Genomic DNA, 18,553 nt, shown 5'->3' on the forward strand with positions numbered 1-18,553 from the left:
ACTTATGTCTTATTTATTTTGCACTACTTAAACAAATCCTTTTGAGCATATAATGTTGTGGTCTGCCAGGAAAGCCCTCGTGGCGTTTTAGATCTGGCACTAAAAGAGGTGAAGTTCATCAGCAATCAAATAAAACTTCAATGCCAAACCCCCAGTCCAAGAGGGGATTTCTGTCTGACTTCAAAGCTGATTCAGTTGCAGGAGCAGACGGTGACACACGCTCGTTTTTGTTGCACAGACAGCGTCACCCATGGTTCCTAACAAGCCATGTTCTGAAAATCCAGCGCTAGGAATAAGCAGCAGCGTCAGCACAAGGCTCCGCCACTCACCCCATCGGGAAACGGGGCTGTTCCTGACCCAGCCCACATCTTCCCACCCGACACCACTTCCGCAAAGTTATTACATTCAGTTTGTAGCATTTCTGTAGTAAATCGATACTTGTTGTTTTTAACATGTGCATTCAAATGTAACTCTCAAGAATCTCTCTGCCAAAAAAGTGAAAAAAAATCACTTTCAAATCACTCAAAATGCGAGAATATTTTAAGAACATATTAGGTTACAGTCCATTTAATTCTTACTAGAGTTATTAAACTTCAGTTCTTCCTAAAGACAGTATTACGAGCACTACACGGGATTAACAAAATTTGAAATTCAAATGGTGGCAGAACTTGGAAGCACTTGGTTGCATAACTACTTACAGAATGCTTTTGCCAACACTCTCTTAAAACAGGTCTCTTCTTTTTATGAACGACAACTTCCTGCATGTCTTCGAGGGAGGGATGCTGCCCAATTTCTTCTTCAAATGGCAACATGTACTCATCGACTGGGCCTATGGATAAGAAAAATAAGTTAAAACTCACATTTTTCTTAGGTTTTTAGGGACATGGTTTAGAGGTGGAGTTGACAGTGCTGGCTTGATGCTTGGACTTGATCTTAGGTCTTTTCCAACCAAAATTATTCAATGATTCTACAAATTTGCTTCTAAAAAAAGGGGGAGAAAAGCCAGTGGTTATGTTAGAAATGCAGATCTACACAGCGCCGAGACCCGGGCAGGCTGATTGCCAGCACTGACAGCTCCTTTATGTTCTGGGAAAACAACCACACCTGCCAGATTTCTCCTCTTGTCCAGCTCCAGAGCCCCAGCTCCCTCAGCCTTTCCTCACACGGGAGATGCTCCACTCCCTTCAGCATCTTGGTGGCTGCGCTGGACTCTCTGCAGCAGTTCCCTGTCCTGCTGGAACTGAGGGGCCACAACTGGACACAATATTCCAGGTGTGGTCTCCCCAGGGCAGAGCAGAGGGGCAGGAGAACCTCTCTGACCTACTGACCACCCCCTTCTAACCCACCCCAGGTACCATTGGCTTCCTGGCCACAAGGGCCCAGTGCTGGCTCATGGTCACCCTGCTGTCCCCAGGACCCCCAGGTCCCTTTCCCCTACGCTGCTCTCTAATAGGTCATTCACCAACTTATACTGGAACCTGGGGTTGTTCCTGCCCAGATCCAAGACTCTACACTTGCCTGTGTTATATTTCATTAACTTTTTCCCTGCCCAATTCCTCTGCAGGTTCTGGTGGGATGCCTCTGTTACCAAGGTTAACCTGATCTGAGCTTCTGCTTATGAAAGGAAGCAATAATTGATTGGTGCTGAGACTATCAGGCTGAATTCACAACAAGCCACCAGTATTTTGAGTTGCACAGTAATTCTCTCTCTTCCTTACCATCAGCAGATGCAAAACGCAAGAGGTGTCCATGTATTGGGAAACTTTGACCTGGGATGCCAAATACTGAAGAGACTGAATTATAAAGTGACTACGTGATGTTGGTGTTTCGCTCACTTCCTCACTACACCACCCCTTAATAAATTTTATTACATACACATAATCTACCTTCCAATTTCCTGCTTTGAGTACACCTCGCAAATGCCCTCAGCTATTTCCCCAGCTCCCACGCGCTGCTTACCATCCGCGGCGGTGCAGCGCGACGCCAGCTCCCAGAGCACCAGGCCCATGGCGTACATGTCGATGCGCAGAAACGCATCCCTCTGGAAGTTGATAGCACCTTCGAGAACCTCCGGGGCCATGTACCTTCGGGTACCCACCTTGGGAGAGAGGGAGGCGCACACGTTCGTACACTGAGAATCAACACGACCACGCTTACCGTTCCACCTGGTGCTGATTATAACATACATATATATATGTATATGTGTGTGTGTATATATACACACACACATATACATATATATACACACACACACATATATATACATATATATATATACACATATATATACGTATATATATATACACACACATATATATACATATATATATACATATATATATACATATATATATAATAAATACTGTAGACCAGTAGTATTTTTTGTCAAAGATTAGAAACAGCCATGGTTATCGTGGCTGGGGACTAAATCTTGGAAGTGTCTTGTATTCTTATATTCAATAGCAGGTAAGAAGAACTAGAAACAATCATAAAGACTGGGCCCTATAAAGGATATTCATGAAGCAGGAAAACATGAATATATTTTAAAATAACACACCTGTATAACAATTCAACATATTTCTCGTGGCCATTCCCTATTTTCTTCCAGATCACAGGAAGGCCACTGTTTGTTCTGATGTCACAAGTATTATAGTTCCACAAAACAATGTGAAACTTGCTTATTTTTCTTCCCAGGACAGAAGCTGCAGTAAAATACCAAACCCAAACTAGCTCCTCAAGTGCAGTTCACACTAAGAAAGCTGTATTAAACCCTTGCGCTTTCTGACCACCATCCGTGATGAAATTCTGTCATCTGAATAAATCAGAGCTTACATGATGTCTGAACAAGATCTACTCCACTATTTAAAACTTCATGCTTCTCCTAAGCAGTGTTACTGAGCTTATTTTTGTCACTCAGACATAAATTGTGAAGTTCTGCCTAAAATTAAATATATTTACTTTTCCAGAGAGCATGATGCTCTAATCTCAAGGTTGTTATTTCATTATGAAACTCCAGGGATGACCAGTGATTGCTTAGTGCTCTTGTCATTTCAGAAAAGTGACTGTTCCCAGGTCAGAAAGTCAGAAACTGGTGCCAGTATAAATTCTCCATTTCTGAACAGTATCTCAGAACAGTTAATAAAATATGGAAAGACGACTCTTTCTTGTCCAAAGAGAGCAGCCAAGTAATGAGATGGAGGGGAAGGCTGTGATCTGTAATATCTAAAGAATCGTTTAATTTTTAGCCTGTGAGAAGACAGCACAGATTGTCACATCCCTAAAGGTCACCAAGAGTAAGGTTGATGCTGCAGTATCCTGTGCACGAAGAATGTCTAAACCATCCATTTCCGTTCACATGCCGTTAGCAGTTGTATCATTTATGTAAATAAACCCGTGTTTACCTGTCCATGTGTATCCCCTGCAGACTTTCCAGCCTCAAACTTCAAAGCTAGCCCAAAATCCGCAATACAAGCCGTAAGGTTATTTTTCAGCAGCACGTTCTTGCTTTTGATGTCCCTTTCAAGATAAGGAAGAAAATCAGACATCTAGAACATTAATTGCTACATAAAGTTATATGGAAAAAGTAATATAGAACACAAAGAACATTGTAATATGAAAGGCAAGGAAATTCTAAAGAAGCAGTCCATTTAAACAAAAGAATAATAACAAAACCTACGAGTACACTTGCAGACCTTTATTCTTATGTAAGTATATGAGGCCACAATTAGAAATATCATTTTCTGCTTAGGTTTAAAATACATAGAGATTTATAAGCATGTACGATACAGAAATAGAATTAAAAATGTCATTATTGCATATTTTAATTACAACTATATTTCTTTTGTTTAAATAATAGGAAACAAAACACTTCGAAAAATAGGCAACAATAGGCATAAGTAGGTGTTTGAGTAATACTGAATGCCTTCGGACAGGCAGTACATACCTAAGTGTTCAAGTTGTTTAAATAGCTACAATGCCAGTTATTTCACATACTGCAGAGGGTACTTAAATAACTAACTGCATAAAAAAAAGAATTTATGACATAAATCACAAACACCACAAGCAGTTCTATAAACTGATTTTTGCAAGGGCCAAGCAGATTTTTCTTATCTCTTGCTAATCCTGGAAGGAAGAGATTACAGAGTAACTACTTCAATACTTCCTATCTATCCACGTTTCATATCCTTAAGCTCAAAGTTAAATATTAACCATGGACATATTTTCCATGTCCTGTACCTGTGTGAGATGGCAGGTTTATGTCCGTCCTTGAGCCCCGGAATATCCTCGTGAAGATAAGCCAAGCCTCGCGCCATGGTCTGCGCGATGTGGCACAGCTCATTCCAGGAAACCACGTTAGCCTTGAGAAAGTCTGTTAACGAACCCTGCACAGCAACAAAAGGAAAAAAGGCAATTACAAGATCAATTTCGTTCTCATCTGGTTATAAAGAAACCCTCCATGGGCTCCGTCATTACAGAACATGACACGCCGGTCTGCCTTCCTCTGCTTTCTGATAGGCCTCATAATTATAAATGTACATATATGATCAAACTGCTGATTTAAACAACAAAAAAATAACCTTTGCATCATCCTTTGTCCATGGATAGAAACAAGATACATTTCGGCATCACCTCAACACACAAATGGTGCAATGAGCTCGAGGTAAGCGGAACACTTGCCAATAAACCGCGCTTAACTGCCAGCCTAACAAACGAGAGCTGGACTTAAGCTATTGAAGTTATTTCTGCAGACAATGCTGCTTTTCCGAGAATTTATTATCTTCCAGGCACAGGAATTACAGGTTAGATTCACCTGCTGAACTGTGTGTGTCCATTCTCTAAGACCTTTAATTGATAATCTACGTCTTTTCTTACAGACCAACAATAGTATTAATAAACTCCAGTTTCCCAATGAGTGAAATACAGACTCCGAATAAATATGAGAGATAAATATGAGGAGATAAAGTAAAAATCTAGTCTACACAAAGCACTTCTCGTCACCCTCACTTGTGTAGCCCACTCTGCACACACGTTTTCACAGATTCTCACATTGCCCAGTATGTGAGATGCCACATGTGACCGTGAAAAGCCAACGCGAGGGAAAGTGAACAAAGCACCAGCAAAATAGGTATTTTCCATCAGAGTCATCTCAGATGCCATCTTCCCAATATTAACAAGATTTAAAACCCTTAGACAAAATAAAAACAAAAAAAAAAGGCAATAACCTTTCAGGAAGGCAAATGAGTTGGATATTATCTACCTGATTGTGATGTTAAAAACCTTAAATGTTTCTTACTGTGGTTATCACAAGACAATTGACACATTACTTTATTCTTATAGACACAAATCATCTAACACAAGTAAAACTGAAATAAAACACCACAATCTTCGCAAGATGGGAGTTTACTTAATTTAGGCAGATTTAGACGGGGGATATTAAAAATTACACACTCTAAAGAGCAAAAAAGCAGAATGCATTTTGGTTTGCTTTCTGAAACAACTCCTCTATGAAGTAAAGACTGATGACAACTTTCTCAGCTGGATGAAAATAAATTTAAATAAATTCATATCCAATGAAACAGAAGAGCTAAGAATAAGCAAACATGATTTTAAAATTTGTTTCGTAACTGTCTGGAGTTGGCGTGTATCTGGAGTGGCGGGTATCTACCTTTTCATGGAACGCCGTGATTAACCAGAGATCGACGTCGATGCTGGTGCCTCGCTTCTCTGCCCCGATGAACTGCAAAATGTTGTCGTGCTTCATTCCAGGTAAACTGTAAATTTCATATTCGTTCTGCCACGACTGTTTGTCCTTTAAACGAAAGAACACAAACCACGTTAATACCATCATAATGAGAATAAGAGGTATTTTCCCTGACACAAGTTTCTTCCTAGAATTTACTTTGCATTTGTAAGTGACCTGTCAATATGACTAAACCTTTTCTTTTTGGCAAGACGGTATTTACTACCTAAAGGAAAGAAGCATAGTGTATGCTATTAACATTATGAGGCTGTCTATTTAAAAATTACAAGTGTTTAGACTAATAACAATATTTGTGCTACAAAATACTGACCTAACGTACAGTGAAATAGGGAAAGAACCTGTCTTTCTTCACGTATATTCAATATTCACATATAGTGAAAAATAGCCTGAAAAACCTGTTGTAAACAAATATCAACTATTGAAAAGAACCTCAACTATCAGAGATATAAACCATGGAAACACAGAAAGCTGGAGATCAGGACCGGAGTCTACATAATGCAAATCATTACAATTGCTTTAATATTAAGAACATGGCTCCATTTTTATTCTTTATTAATCTACAAGAACCCCATTAAGAATTATAAATAGGTTTTCCTTCATTGAAATAATGGACAAAGTCTCAGATTTAATTAATGTTGTGTTGCTGGCTGAAAGCAGCGTTAAATAAATGCCATTTCTCGGAGAAGAATAAGAACCTGCAGATGTATTTATTCAGCAAGCCAACAGCTGGTTAATCACCAGAAAACACAAGCGCTTTTCTTCACCTCATGTACCAGCGGGTGTTTTTAATTAATGTAAAACCTATCCTAATATCATTGTGTTTGATCGCTTTGTATTTTTAACAAGACTAGATCTTGAAATTATAAGCACAATAAATTCTAGAACATGGCTTTCAGAGGGTACTTGCTGGGGAATAAATATCATTTCACTCAATTGAGGCACATTTAATTGGAACAGTCACCTTATAGGTTTGAATATCAGGACATTCCTTCTAAGTACAATTTAATTTGAAAAATATTAAATTCTTCTCAACTGATGATGTTTGATAGCTGCTTTAAACTATTCATGCTAAATACTTATATTTATGACTAGAAACATATATACATTTGACACAGTTTGTTCCAATAGTATGTTTGCTGCATTAAAATACTTTAATTCAATAAAAGTCCACCTGCATGCTTTTCAGCTCAAGACATTTCCATCTAGATTTCTAGTATCTATTGAAAATTCTTTAAAATAAAAGCCTCTTATTGTTATTAGAAAAGCTGGTTTAACAGGACGATATTACAAGCAACACCAAGAACCTCTGCTTACCTGAACAGGGAATATTTTGACTGCAACATACTCATTTAGTAGCTGAGCTTTCCATACGCAGCCAAATCTTCCCCTGGCCTTGATCTCTAGTAACTGCAGCGGCTTCAAACCCATCAGCGGTGAGGGGGGTGGTGGTCCAGGATCCTGAAATCAGGTGAAAACCATTAGTTACTTCTGCTATTATATGATGAAAGCACTAGACATAAAGGCTGCTGGACTGGAAGAGACTCATATCATGTACCCAACCCTCCTTGCAACAAATTCCCCCAAACCAACCAGAACCCAAACACCGACCCTTCTCCACAGGGAAGGCAAATGAGATTGTAAAACATGCTCGGAATTGATGTGCAAGCGACAGCAAAACAATTACAGGATAAGTGTGTCTAACCAGGTGTACAAGCACAGCAGAAATTAAGGAATAAAGACAATCAAGCTTTACTTGTTACTTATTTTTAAGAGATAGAATTCAGTGCCTTTGATACATGAAAGGGTTGGAAAATACAACTGAGGCAGAGCTTCTGTACAGCTCTCCATGTGACCACTGATCTTGCTACAGATTTCAACTATTTCTCCTCCTAGACAAGAAAATGTGACAGCTTATTGAATATCCTGTATTTTACACATCTCTTACCCATTCTTTATTATACATGCCATCTGAATATAAGATTTTCAACTTTATTGTTGAAGATGTGCATCTTTCTGGGCCGTCCTTTTCTCTCCAGTCTACAACGTTAGATTTACCTTGTATCTATATAAGCATCTTTGCTACAAGCAACAAATGCATCAGATCCATTTACTTTCACATCGCAGAACGTTACCAGAGAAACATCATCTCTCCTGTCTGACCCGTTTTCTGCAGGAAAACGAGCCCAGTTCTGGTGTGCAGTGGTCACTGAGCACAACCACCAATACTGTCGCCATCTACCTCCCACCCCCCCCAAAATTAGTATAAACCACAGCTTATTCCTCAGTCCAGATTTCTGCAGAGAAGTGCAAATGTCAAGAGGGTTATGACCAGAGATGGGAAGAGGGTGACCGGCTGCTTTTAGGGGCAGTGATGGTCTGTGGAGACCACAAATTGGGCCACAAGTCTCAACACCTCAGATAAAAGAGAAAACCATACAAATGAAAGCCAAGTATCGCTTTTAAATTATATCAAGAGTGCAGAATACAACACAAAACCCCCTAAAGTCTGCTGTTCAAAACCACATCCAAAACGTACACTAGGCCTCTATGTTTTTCCCATGTCACAGCTGTTTTAATGAGCAAGAATGAAAACCACTGGAGTAGTTCCTTCTCCAGAATGAGAGCACTCAATAGTTAAGTATTTGAGCACTTCAGTGAGCAACGTGAAAGTCATGTGTGGGAACAACTCTGGGTTTAAGTATACTTTACTACTGTGTGAATGGGGACAAGCACTTCTGTAGCCAATACAAGTTCTGAGTCGTTTCAGCGAAGGAATAAATAACTATTATCTTTTTCCTTACTAAGCAACAACATCCTTCAAAAAGAATGAGTTTCATAGAGAGACAGATTTATAGCAATTTAAAGAAACCATAATCTAATCCCACGAATCAACTGTAAAGAAAACACAATGCTTGAAATTCAATCAGAGACACACTATAATATAATATTTGGAAAAAAGTCTGAAATCCTTTAGCAAATACGACAGCTTAAAGTTGTGACATCAGAACTGCAGGGTTTAAACCGGACAAACAACAATGCAGACAATGAGGTTTAAGAGTTCAGGTTTCCCTCCCGTGCTGCCCTTCATTCAATGCCAAAGCCCTCTATGAGTATTTGGGGCGTCAGGGAAATAACTGTCCTCAGTCTCTAGTAGTTACGGTTACAAGTGAAACTAGAAAAAAGACCCCAAATTTACTCCCCAAAGCCAAACGCCTGCTATTTTTAAGAATCCCGAGTGCTGTGCAGCATCCGGGCATTTAACATCAGGCAAACAGACAACTGCGTAAAGTTTTGAACCTTGTGACTTGCCTGAATTAAAAGAACAATTTATGAGGCGTTATCCCAAATCTCACTTGGCTTTAGTGCCCAGAACAACTCACTTACCAAAAAAAATCTGCTGGTATTCTGAAGCAAACTATGTGAATTTTTTCCTTGACCATCCAACAGGCGATCACCACTACTTCTCAAAGACTCCTCAGTAAGAAGTGGCCAGTGAAAACTGGGGTTCTTACTTGCACATGAGACCACAACAGTTTTCGTACACCCAAATTTCCTATTTCCTAGAAAATCCTGGCATTTCAAAACATTGTCCCACTGGCTCATGGACCAACCTCCTGTGGTTCCCTCCACATTCCCCTCTCGTGTTGAAACACTGCTGTGAAGTCAAAACTTCCACACCCACACGCGCAAATCAAAACAAGTCCAGATTTAAAATGCAAAGTGTAATTGCCTTCTGTTAACATCGCTAAAAAAATAGAGTTTTCCTTTTTTTGTTGTTTGTTTTCCTAAACAATTTGGTTAAAATTAACAGGCATTTACTCCAAAACTCTAGGCACTATTTTTACACAGAAACATTCCTTGATAGTATTTTCAACTCGTTCTACTTCGAAGCAAAAATGTCTAACGTGTCACAGGCATCATCATTTTTGTAAGGCTTTTTAAAATCATTTTTGTGGCGCCAAAGATGACGACATCATGTAAAGATATAATGCAGATATCAAAGTCAAAGAGCTTGCCACAGTTGTCGAGAAATAAATAGTTTATAATAATTTCCCTGTCCCTTTCCTTGGACTGACTCTGGTTCTTGTTGGACCATGTAGCCAATCAAGGCAATATGCTCAAAATTACGGATAATTAGTTATGTTGTAAGGCTGTAAGGTTTTCAGGTGTCAAACAGGGCTTTTTTGGTTCTGGTTTTTACAGCTGGGGTTGCAGCTGGTAGTGCATTTGGGTCACACCAGCAAAAGAACAGGGGGGAAAACAATGATTAAAGAACGGCCACTTCCAGAAACAGGTTTCTCCAAGTGTCCCCAGGAATGGTTCTCATCACAGAGAAGCTAAAACAAACAAGAAACTATAAATCCAGTAGAAATATGACCAACTGAAGAGGCGGTTTAAAGAGGAGCCCCAACAGCCATCGGCTCTTGAGCTGATCTCCAGTCGTGTCTCTCATACGGCAACTGGATCGGGTCACTCACCACAAACAATCAAGGGGGAAAAAAAGACCAATTACGGAAATATTTATTTGCTGACTCCAACACACAAACAAGTTCTCAAACTTCCAGAGCACACACAAGTTTTCCTTGTTAAATGGTGCAATATTTCCCCTTGGCTAGATTTATTCTATGGCTTATATCGTGAACACGGTTGACAAGTTCTCAATTAGTCTGACGAGTATCTTGGCTGTTTCCTCCCTTTCTAGCATGGGACTGGTTTATTTTCAACCCGAAGATCTGCAAAGTTAAGATCCAAATACAGTAAAAGGAGTCAGAACCCTAAAATTTTGTTATTATTCTAAAATTTATTCTGATTTTTATCAAAATGTGTTTATTTTAAATGGTGACAACTTTTCTCTTTTTGACCCCACAAAATCCTCTGTTTTATCATACACTGCAAACATATTCCCCAAAATCATATAAACCAAGTAGTTACTTGTAGGCAGGATACTTCAGCTTCTTCCCTAACTGAAATTATGGCATTTGAAGCAAAACTGTAATACAAATAAAAGGAACTCTGATCCATCTTTATAGATGCAAGATATTCAGGACAATATTTAAATAGCACCATTCTATTCTCTTCTAAGTTACACTTACAAGAGATTTCAGCTCTTAGAGACAATGCAAACTGAGCATTCGTATTACAATTCCAACTCTGATTTTTTCAACATTCAGTTTCAAAGCTGGGCAACAATGACCAAGTTTCTCAATTAACAGTTTTCAGTTGCTTGTAATTTCATATGAACTCTCAGGAATTCATAACAAGTTAAAATAACTTCTGACGAGCGAAAAAGTCAAAGCAGAGACTTAATAGTGAAAAAACATTTTTTTCCCCTCGGGTATTTTATTCCTCCGAGCTCCTGAATCACACAAACCCCATCCCATCCCATCCCATCCCATCCCATCCCATCCCATCCCATCCCATCCCATCCCATCCCATCCCATCCCATCGCTCAGGACCGGAGCCCGAGCTTGTCTGGAGATGAAGAACCACAAGCTGACCACACCTGGCACATCTGATCATCAATCCCTGCAGATATTTAACTGAACTGCCTGAGAAATTAGAGGAAACGTTAAGAAAACTCTGAACAGCAGACTAAATCTGTATTTTTCAAACCACGCATGCTTACAAATTTCTTGTTGAAAGTAGGGAGAAAATTCATACCAAAACAACTTCTTACATGTCCACAGAAAGTTCCATAACCATGAACAAACATCAATGCATCTTACCTCAATCATTATATGAAAGGCGTGCTTGGAGAGAGGGGAAAAAACACAGGCAAAAGAAATTACTATTTATACCAAGAATGGGATGAAAAAAACAGCTCATAAGAGACAAAATTAATTGCTTGTGAATTAACAACAAAAATATTTATGAGGATAGCAACGCTTTCTTGTACTAACTACAGATCATTTAAAAGTCCATCATTGATATTTTAGCGAAGAAAAAAGGGCAAAAATAAAGATTATCACACTGACCATTAGCTGAATTGATCTTATAATTAAAACCAGAATTGTCCATTATAAGTATATTAACAGTTACATTACTACAAAACAGCAGATGAACACATGCAGGGAATTAGACAAACACAAGTTATGCAAATTGATTTCTTGTTATGCTGACAAGTGCACAGCAGAGGGCAGCGCTGGATTTCTTAAAACACCGCAACTGGTACTAGCTGGGAGAAAACATCACTTTTTAACAGCTAAGTTATAGCTGAACCTAATAATCAAATAGGTCATAATATATTAGGTCTGTATAACTAAAGTGAACCAATAAATCTGGCGTGCTAGAGGTGTAACTGGAACAAGCGAGCCTGAAAGCACCACAGCCTGTATATATGAAGGGAGATGACAATATTAAAGATTCTTTCAGACAAGCCACATGAGTTTATGGGCTCGGAATGAAACCCATTCTAAAAAGCCAAGTCCTGCGGAACCGTTACTGTAACTTTCAGCACACTGTAATGACACGAGCTTGTTTGTGCTACTTCTGTCTCTTTTTTATTGAAGAACCGCATTGCCACCCAAGCACAGCAGCTCTGCGACACCTTCCTTCCTCCTCCCGTACTTTTCCCTAAGCTATTTGCTTTCTCCTTCATAATTTAATCAGATACGTGTTGCAAGAGTACGAAATCCAAGCACTTGGAGTATCCAGCTGCCACGTAACAGCCATCACCCTTTTCTTCACCCTTTGTGTTTAACATTGTCAGGATGCTACCGAGCGCCGGGGCCAACAAGAGGCTTTTCTCTGCGCTTGAGAACTGTCTAGCACGCACTTAGCATTATCTGAATAATTAATAATAGAAGGGCTGAAGTATTTCTTCAAGGCTAGATTAGCTGGGACTCAGATTTATAAATACTATAGTAGAATATGCTGTCAGTGACAGAGCGCTAAAGAACGCCGGAGCCCAACAGGATCGCTCCTCCTCTTGGTCGCTCCAAACCATTAACCAGGTTTAACCCTTAAACCAAGCCCTTAAAACAGGTTTTCAGAGCAGCTCATCATCTTCTCCTTCGAATCGCTTTCAGCTGCTGGTTCCTGTGGAATGGCAGCTATTCTACATACACTTAGAAAAACTACAAACCAGATTTTGCAGCATAAACTCCACAAACAACGAACACAGTGAATGAAAGAGGCTCCTCCTCCCAGCACCCCAGGTTCCTTTTGTCAAGTGAAATAAAAGCATTACTCACTCTGATAGGAACAGAGTAATAGAAATATCTCTGTGTGCTCATATTTCTACTAACTCAAGTAGTCAAAGGACAACAACAACTAAAATTCAAAAGCATTGCTTAGTCAAACATCTTTCCAGCGGCTGTAAAAGATTTATTAGTCATTTTTTCAGGCCTACTTGCTATTGAAATTCTCCAACTCCTGAGCATTATGTAAATTCCTCAGAAATAAGGAAGAAGATCACAAATCCAACCTTTTTGTTCTTACCATAATGAGAAACTGCAAACATGAAACTCTGAGGAAGAAGAGTCCTCTCCCCTGCCTCTCACTGCTCCCTTAAGGGATCAGCTTCCCTCAAACACTAATAAATCACACACGCGTGAACATTTTCAAAGGGATTTACGCACATCATAGACCTTCTGATTTTAAAATCATCGTCCTTCCCTTCAGACTCCAGTGCACCACCTCAGACTTGTCACTAGAAATGCACAAGTCACCAGTTTCAGCAGTATCAGGCGATTACAGAAATGCAAATATGTGCTTACTTATTTTCAGGAATTAATACGACTCAGAAATAAGAACTGAGAGCTATGACCCCCCCCACCCCCCCCAAAATAGCTATCATCTACACAAATGTATATACACACACTACCTTCCTATTTATACTGCCTGAAAACTACTTCTAAAGGTTTTAACAGATATTAGGGAAATGATGGTGATATTTGTAACCAATTAGACCAAAAAAACCAAGCAGTCTGGTCTTTTCCCAAATCTGGGCTACCCACAAGCATATTCTGAACCTCAGACATGTAACAAAATCTTTATAAGCTCAAATTATTTGATTACAAGTTTATTGCACTGATTCCTCCATTTGTTCCTAACTAGTACGCTAAATATGACATCTGTGTTTAAAGCGCTAATATTATATTGAATGTTACTGTTTATGATGAATGGATGACAGAGAGAAATTCAAGATAAAGGAATATATAGCTGCAAAAGCCTTTGGTGTCTTGTCAGCTGTTAAATGCATATATGGCAAGCCAGCATTTCTGAGAAGACACACAAAGTGCTGCTGATATCCAACTTTAGCAGATGGATCCACACCGTCTTGTACCAGCCTCTCAAACCCACTCCTAAAACTAAACCAATGTTTTAATGAGCCAGGAATAAGGTACGGTATTGCAAGCGTGCAGCTTACAACACAATGTCCTGCTTGAATAAATGCAAAAACACAAAGTGACTTGAAGTTCACTACAGAAATCCATTTGAAACTTTTTAAAAATGTTAATTGTACTTTAACTACCAAGTTGCCTTTAGGCTGCCATTTAGGATAAGACACCGTAAGTTTGCACTTGTATTTTCTCTCCTCTCGAAGAGTTAAAAAAAATAGCTAATTCATGGTTTATTTAAATGGAGATAGCTTGTTCTGAAAGCAAATTGAGAATTCGGGAAAGTACTTTAAAAACAAATAAACTATCAAGATTTAGAACCAAAGTTTTGGACGCCTGGTTGTATACTGAGCATTGAAAAAGGATGCAGCACTTTATGTACTTGTTTTCAATTATCCGTCATACAAATCTTCCCTCTGTTAAAGAAGGAACAACTTGGATTATAATAGCCCATGAATTCTAAAAATGTAAAGACTCCTTATCTAGAATAGCTCTCCTAGTGCATTCTCACAGCATCCCTATATTTGTGGGGTTTCTTCCCTTTAAACAACCTTATCGTGGTTGAGCCTCACAGTACCACAAAGGACAGCACCGGACCTTCTTCCTGCATCATTCCAGCTATTGATTGGAATCAATTAGAGAAGAAATTCTTCTTAGTCCTGAAGACATGGACTGCAGTAGTAGAGAATGCAAAATCACTCACACGTCGAGCAGTCCAAATCCTGAGATCCTCCAGCTGTTCCTTTTTAATACCAACACTGCCACTCATTAGATGTTAATCATTCATCAACCACTGATAGGTACCCAGCCTTAACTCCTTCCTAGCGAGCAACAAGCTTTAACTCAGTCTTGATCTATTTTTTTAATCCTTGTTCTTCCTGAGCTCCAGCTTCTCTTTGTTGGTCAATCTCTTGTCCTATTTCATATAAGCACCTGCCATTTCCCCCATATATTTTCAAGTCGCTATTAATCTCCCTAGGTTTGGAATAAGTCCTTGTAAAAACACTTCTCTTTCTGATTCTTCATTTTTCAACTGTTATGATGCTTCTATTAAAACGTCTGTAACGACAACAAGAACAAAAATGGACGAAAAATGGAAAAAACCTGAACACTTGATTTAATTTCTTTTTTTTCTTCTTCGGCAGCCAGCTGTAATAAAGATAAAGATTATCCCAGAAACTTTGAGTGCACCAGGCAGACTGTTTAATGTGCTAAAAGTTAATTTAGAGAATAAAAACAACACATGAAACTCTTTTCTAAAGCCAACCATAAGAATTTTCCCCTTACTAACTATTTGAAATCACACCATTCAAGTTACACCCATCTCCCCACTGAAATCCTTGCACAGGTCTGCTGGCCCTGACCAGATGTCCGAGGTCAAAAACCACAGCAAAAAGCAGCGTGAGTTTAGTTACATGTTCTTTTCTCACTAGTTTCCAACCCCGAATTTGGTTTTCCGTGGCTCCACATGCAATCAGACCTGCAGTCAGTAGCTCACAATGTGTCTGGTGTTTGCCACTGCTACAGATTTTCCTCCAGCGTTATTCACCTCATGTGATACTGTTTTCAACTCTAATTTCTTACAGCTGAAAATGAAATAAACCCATGATATAGCTACAAAGATCTATTCATATTTGGGTGTCTTCAAGAAAAGATCCACTGAAGAAAGTCCGTCACGGTTTTGCCATCCACCAAAATCACAAAAATTCTGTGATGCTCAAAAAACTTTTGAGATCAGAGGGATGCAACGATCAGTATCTGGTTTTATTTGATACATGTGCTTCAATTATTCTTAATTCTCAGTTCACACAGCACATGACTTTGATCAAAGACAAGGGATGGTCTCCATATATATAAGGACCAGTGAGGATCATTCATATGTGATTAAAAGAAAAAATCAAAACCAAAGCATATAAAAGATTATTGTGCTTAATACAGGGAATAGTGGGTGAAAAGCTTAAAGGAAGGGACATACAGGATGTTAAAAGCAGATGTAGTTGGTTGTTTGAACTACATCACCCTCCTCTCTTTGAGAAGAAAGAAATGGGAGTTCCTAGAACCAAACCACGGACACTCCAACAGGCGGCAGCAGGTTAAGGGAGTCATTCCAAACGTTTAATTTTCTGGTAACACCAAAGAGGCCTAGATCAGGGCTTGCTTGCGCTTAGAGATTAAAAACATCAAGAGTCTGTGACCCAAGTAATTTCAAATGTTTTTGAAGAAAGCACAAAAATAGGTTATGAAGAAAAGTGACATTATGTGAACGTCTAAAGCTTTTTTCCAACCTTCTCAACATATGACTCTCATTTTAAAAACAACACGAAACAAAAAAAGCAACTCTGTGATCCAGTGAGATATTCATAACTTGTGCACCCAACAAAAAGTACAAGAGGTTAATGTCTTTTTGCACAGTTCAGATGTAAAATGCGTGGAGCCACAGTTCTTCGAACCGATAAAAACCACAAGTGTTACTTGTGTCAGTTGTGCCGTAAAATAGGTTATGGTCCTATCTATCAGATGGCAGAGTGGTAACACCACGGTTGGAATTAGCTCTGACTGACAACTCTGGCCCAAGCTCAAGAAATGTAAAAACTAAATGAGCATAAAATATCATCTCCTTGCCATCCGCATCCACATTGCTACCAGGAGTATTAGTAGGAAGAAGAATGAGACGTGTAAGGAGCAAACAAAAAGATCTACTGCTTTCCAGTCTTAAAACTGAACGTACCAACTAATGCTACTACATGACGCTTTAAAATAATTATCTGTACATTCAAAGAGAAGATAAAGTTAAGCGAATCCAGGCAGCTGTGAACCAAGCTCGGGCGGTGCAGGAACCGCCTGAGCCGTGCGTGTACCATCAAACCATTTTACTCTCAAAAGAACATGAAGTGGTTTGCATTGTTTCAGATACTTGTCCTTTATATTTCAATACAGGTTCAAAAATTTCCTCTAGCTTTTTTTTTTTTTAAATATTCCAAATAGTTTATTTCCCTTTTATCCTCTGATTTTTTATTTACTTCTCCCGTCTTCTCATTCTTCCAAATCATCCCATTCTTCACTGTTTCCACGTTTTTATCTTTTGCTTATTCCTCATCTATCCTTTAATTTCTACTGGAAGAAAGATTGTACCGGGGCGTACTGAACCTAAACGCTCCCTATGCCTTCCGGGAACAGAGCAAATAAAATGAGATAACCTTTATCTTTATCTCACACAGAAATCCCTGTTTCCCAGTGAGTAACTCCTATACATCTGATCTATCCGTGCCACCATTTGCTACAGAAAGATTTAGAAAAGAATCCATTTGCCAACAAACTCATGCCCTAATTATTAAGTATAATATTAATATTTAATATTTTAATTGCATAAATATTTAAATGTTTGTTTCATGGTTATACAATTACTAATACTTTTCCCTCTCTTCCTGCTTCCTCTGCCTCCTGTTCAAATCAGCTCTAATCAAATTTAAAGTGGGAAATACTGCTCTGCTGCATATGGGAGAATATTTATACATTCTATTTCCATAATAATTTCATTTAGTTTTTCAGGCAGAAGTAGCTGTTCCTGACTTCCCACATCAAACCTTAATGCCTATTCACCACAAGATAAGAAAATCTTATTACACCATAACCAACTCAAGCACCAACATATACTTATCCCAGCAGATACAATCTGAGCATTAACAAAACAGGTTATTACCCTATTTATTAAAAACTTATGACGTGTCCACTCCTGTACCAAACACAAAAACATGCAAGAAAGGAACTGCAACAAAAAGGAGGAAGAATACAAAAACTGGAGTTCTTGATATCTCACATGTATTTAACATTTGCTTGGTTTTCTAGCACTTCAAGAAATCTAAAAACTAACGGATAAAGTCTAGAAAGGAAATTACACGCTGAAATCCTTCACACAACCAGCAGTTCTGAATCTGATCTTACACTGCAGACTACTAAGTTGATGTGAAGTCCCAAATATATAAAAACTGAGATGGATGAAATAATTATGCTAACAGATTGCGTGAAGTTGGAGGATCTGCAATACTTTCCGCAAGGACAGCAAACATACTTCTTTCCTCTAAATTATGTTCTTTTCATTTGGCAAGAACATATGCCCGCTGCCTCCCCCCAAATTTTTCTTATCTATTACTATGAAACTGAAACCAAAACAATTTTATCTATCACCAAAGGCAATCCTGCTTCCCGGAACAATCTCAAGTCAAACAAAAATATCACAGACGCTAGCAGTACAGAGTAAAGACACGGAAAACCTTTTTAAATGCCATCCTACCAAACAAAAGTGTTTTAATTTTACGTAATCACAAATAGCATCATGGTATCATCATTGTATGAGAAGTAACATATTCTGAGTGCTTGCTGCGCTGAGCTAGGAAGCTTAAGTTCAATTCCTATCAGACATAACTAAAGGAAGATGTATTCTAGTATTAAT

The 18,553-nt window shown here is 38.8% G+C and overlaps 1 protein-coding gene across 2 annotated transcripts in view; it reads right to left on the reverse strand.

Moving 5' to 3' along the window:
• Window positions 1-18,553, reverse strand: part of ACVR2A (activin A receptor type 2A) — a 61,089-nt gene that overhangs the window by 3,443 nt on the left and 39,093 nt on the right. Inside the window, exons 5-11 of one of the 2 annotated variants that reach the window (XM_021297749.2) lie at window positions 11,488-11,511; window positions 7,076-7,219; window positions 5,666-5,809; window positions 4,237-4,382; window positions 3,402-3,516; window positions 1,960-2,098; window positions 699-829 (exon numbers count right to left, since the gene is read on the reverse strand). In XM_021297749.2, coding sequence (XP_021153424.1) covers window positions 699-829; window positions 1,960-2,098; window positions 3,402-3,516; window positions 4,237-4,382; window positions 5,666-5,809; window positions 7,076-7,219; window positions 11,488-11,511 — 843 coding nt within the window. The remainder of the gene's footprint in view (window positions 1-698; window positions 830-1,959; window positions 2,099-3,401; window positions 3,517-4,236; window positions 4,383-5,665; window positions 5,810-7,075; window positions 7,220-11,487; window positions 11,512-18,553) is intronic. The other variant, XM_005499103.3, reaches the window with a different exon arrangement.

Source organism: Columba livia, chromosome 7, assembly GCF_036013475.1.
Source record: "Columba livia isolate bColLiv1 breed racing homer chromosome 7, bColLiv1.pat.W.v2, whole genome shotgun sequence".
Taxonomy (NCBI): domain Eukaryota; kingdom Metazoa; phylum Chordata; class Aves; order Columbiformes; family Columbidae; genus Columba; species Columba livia.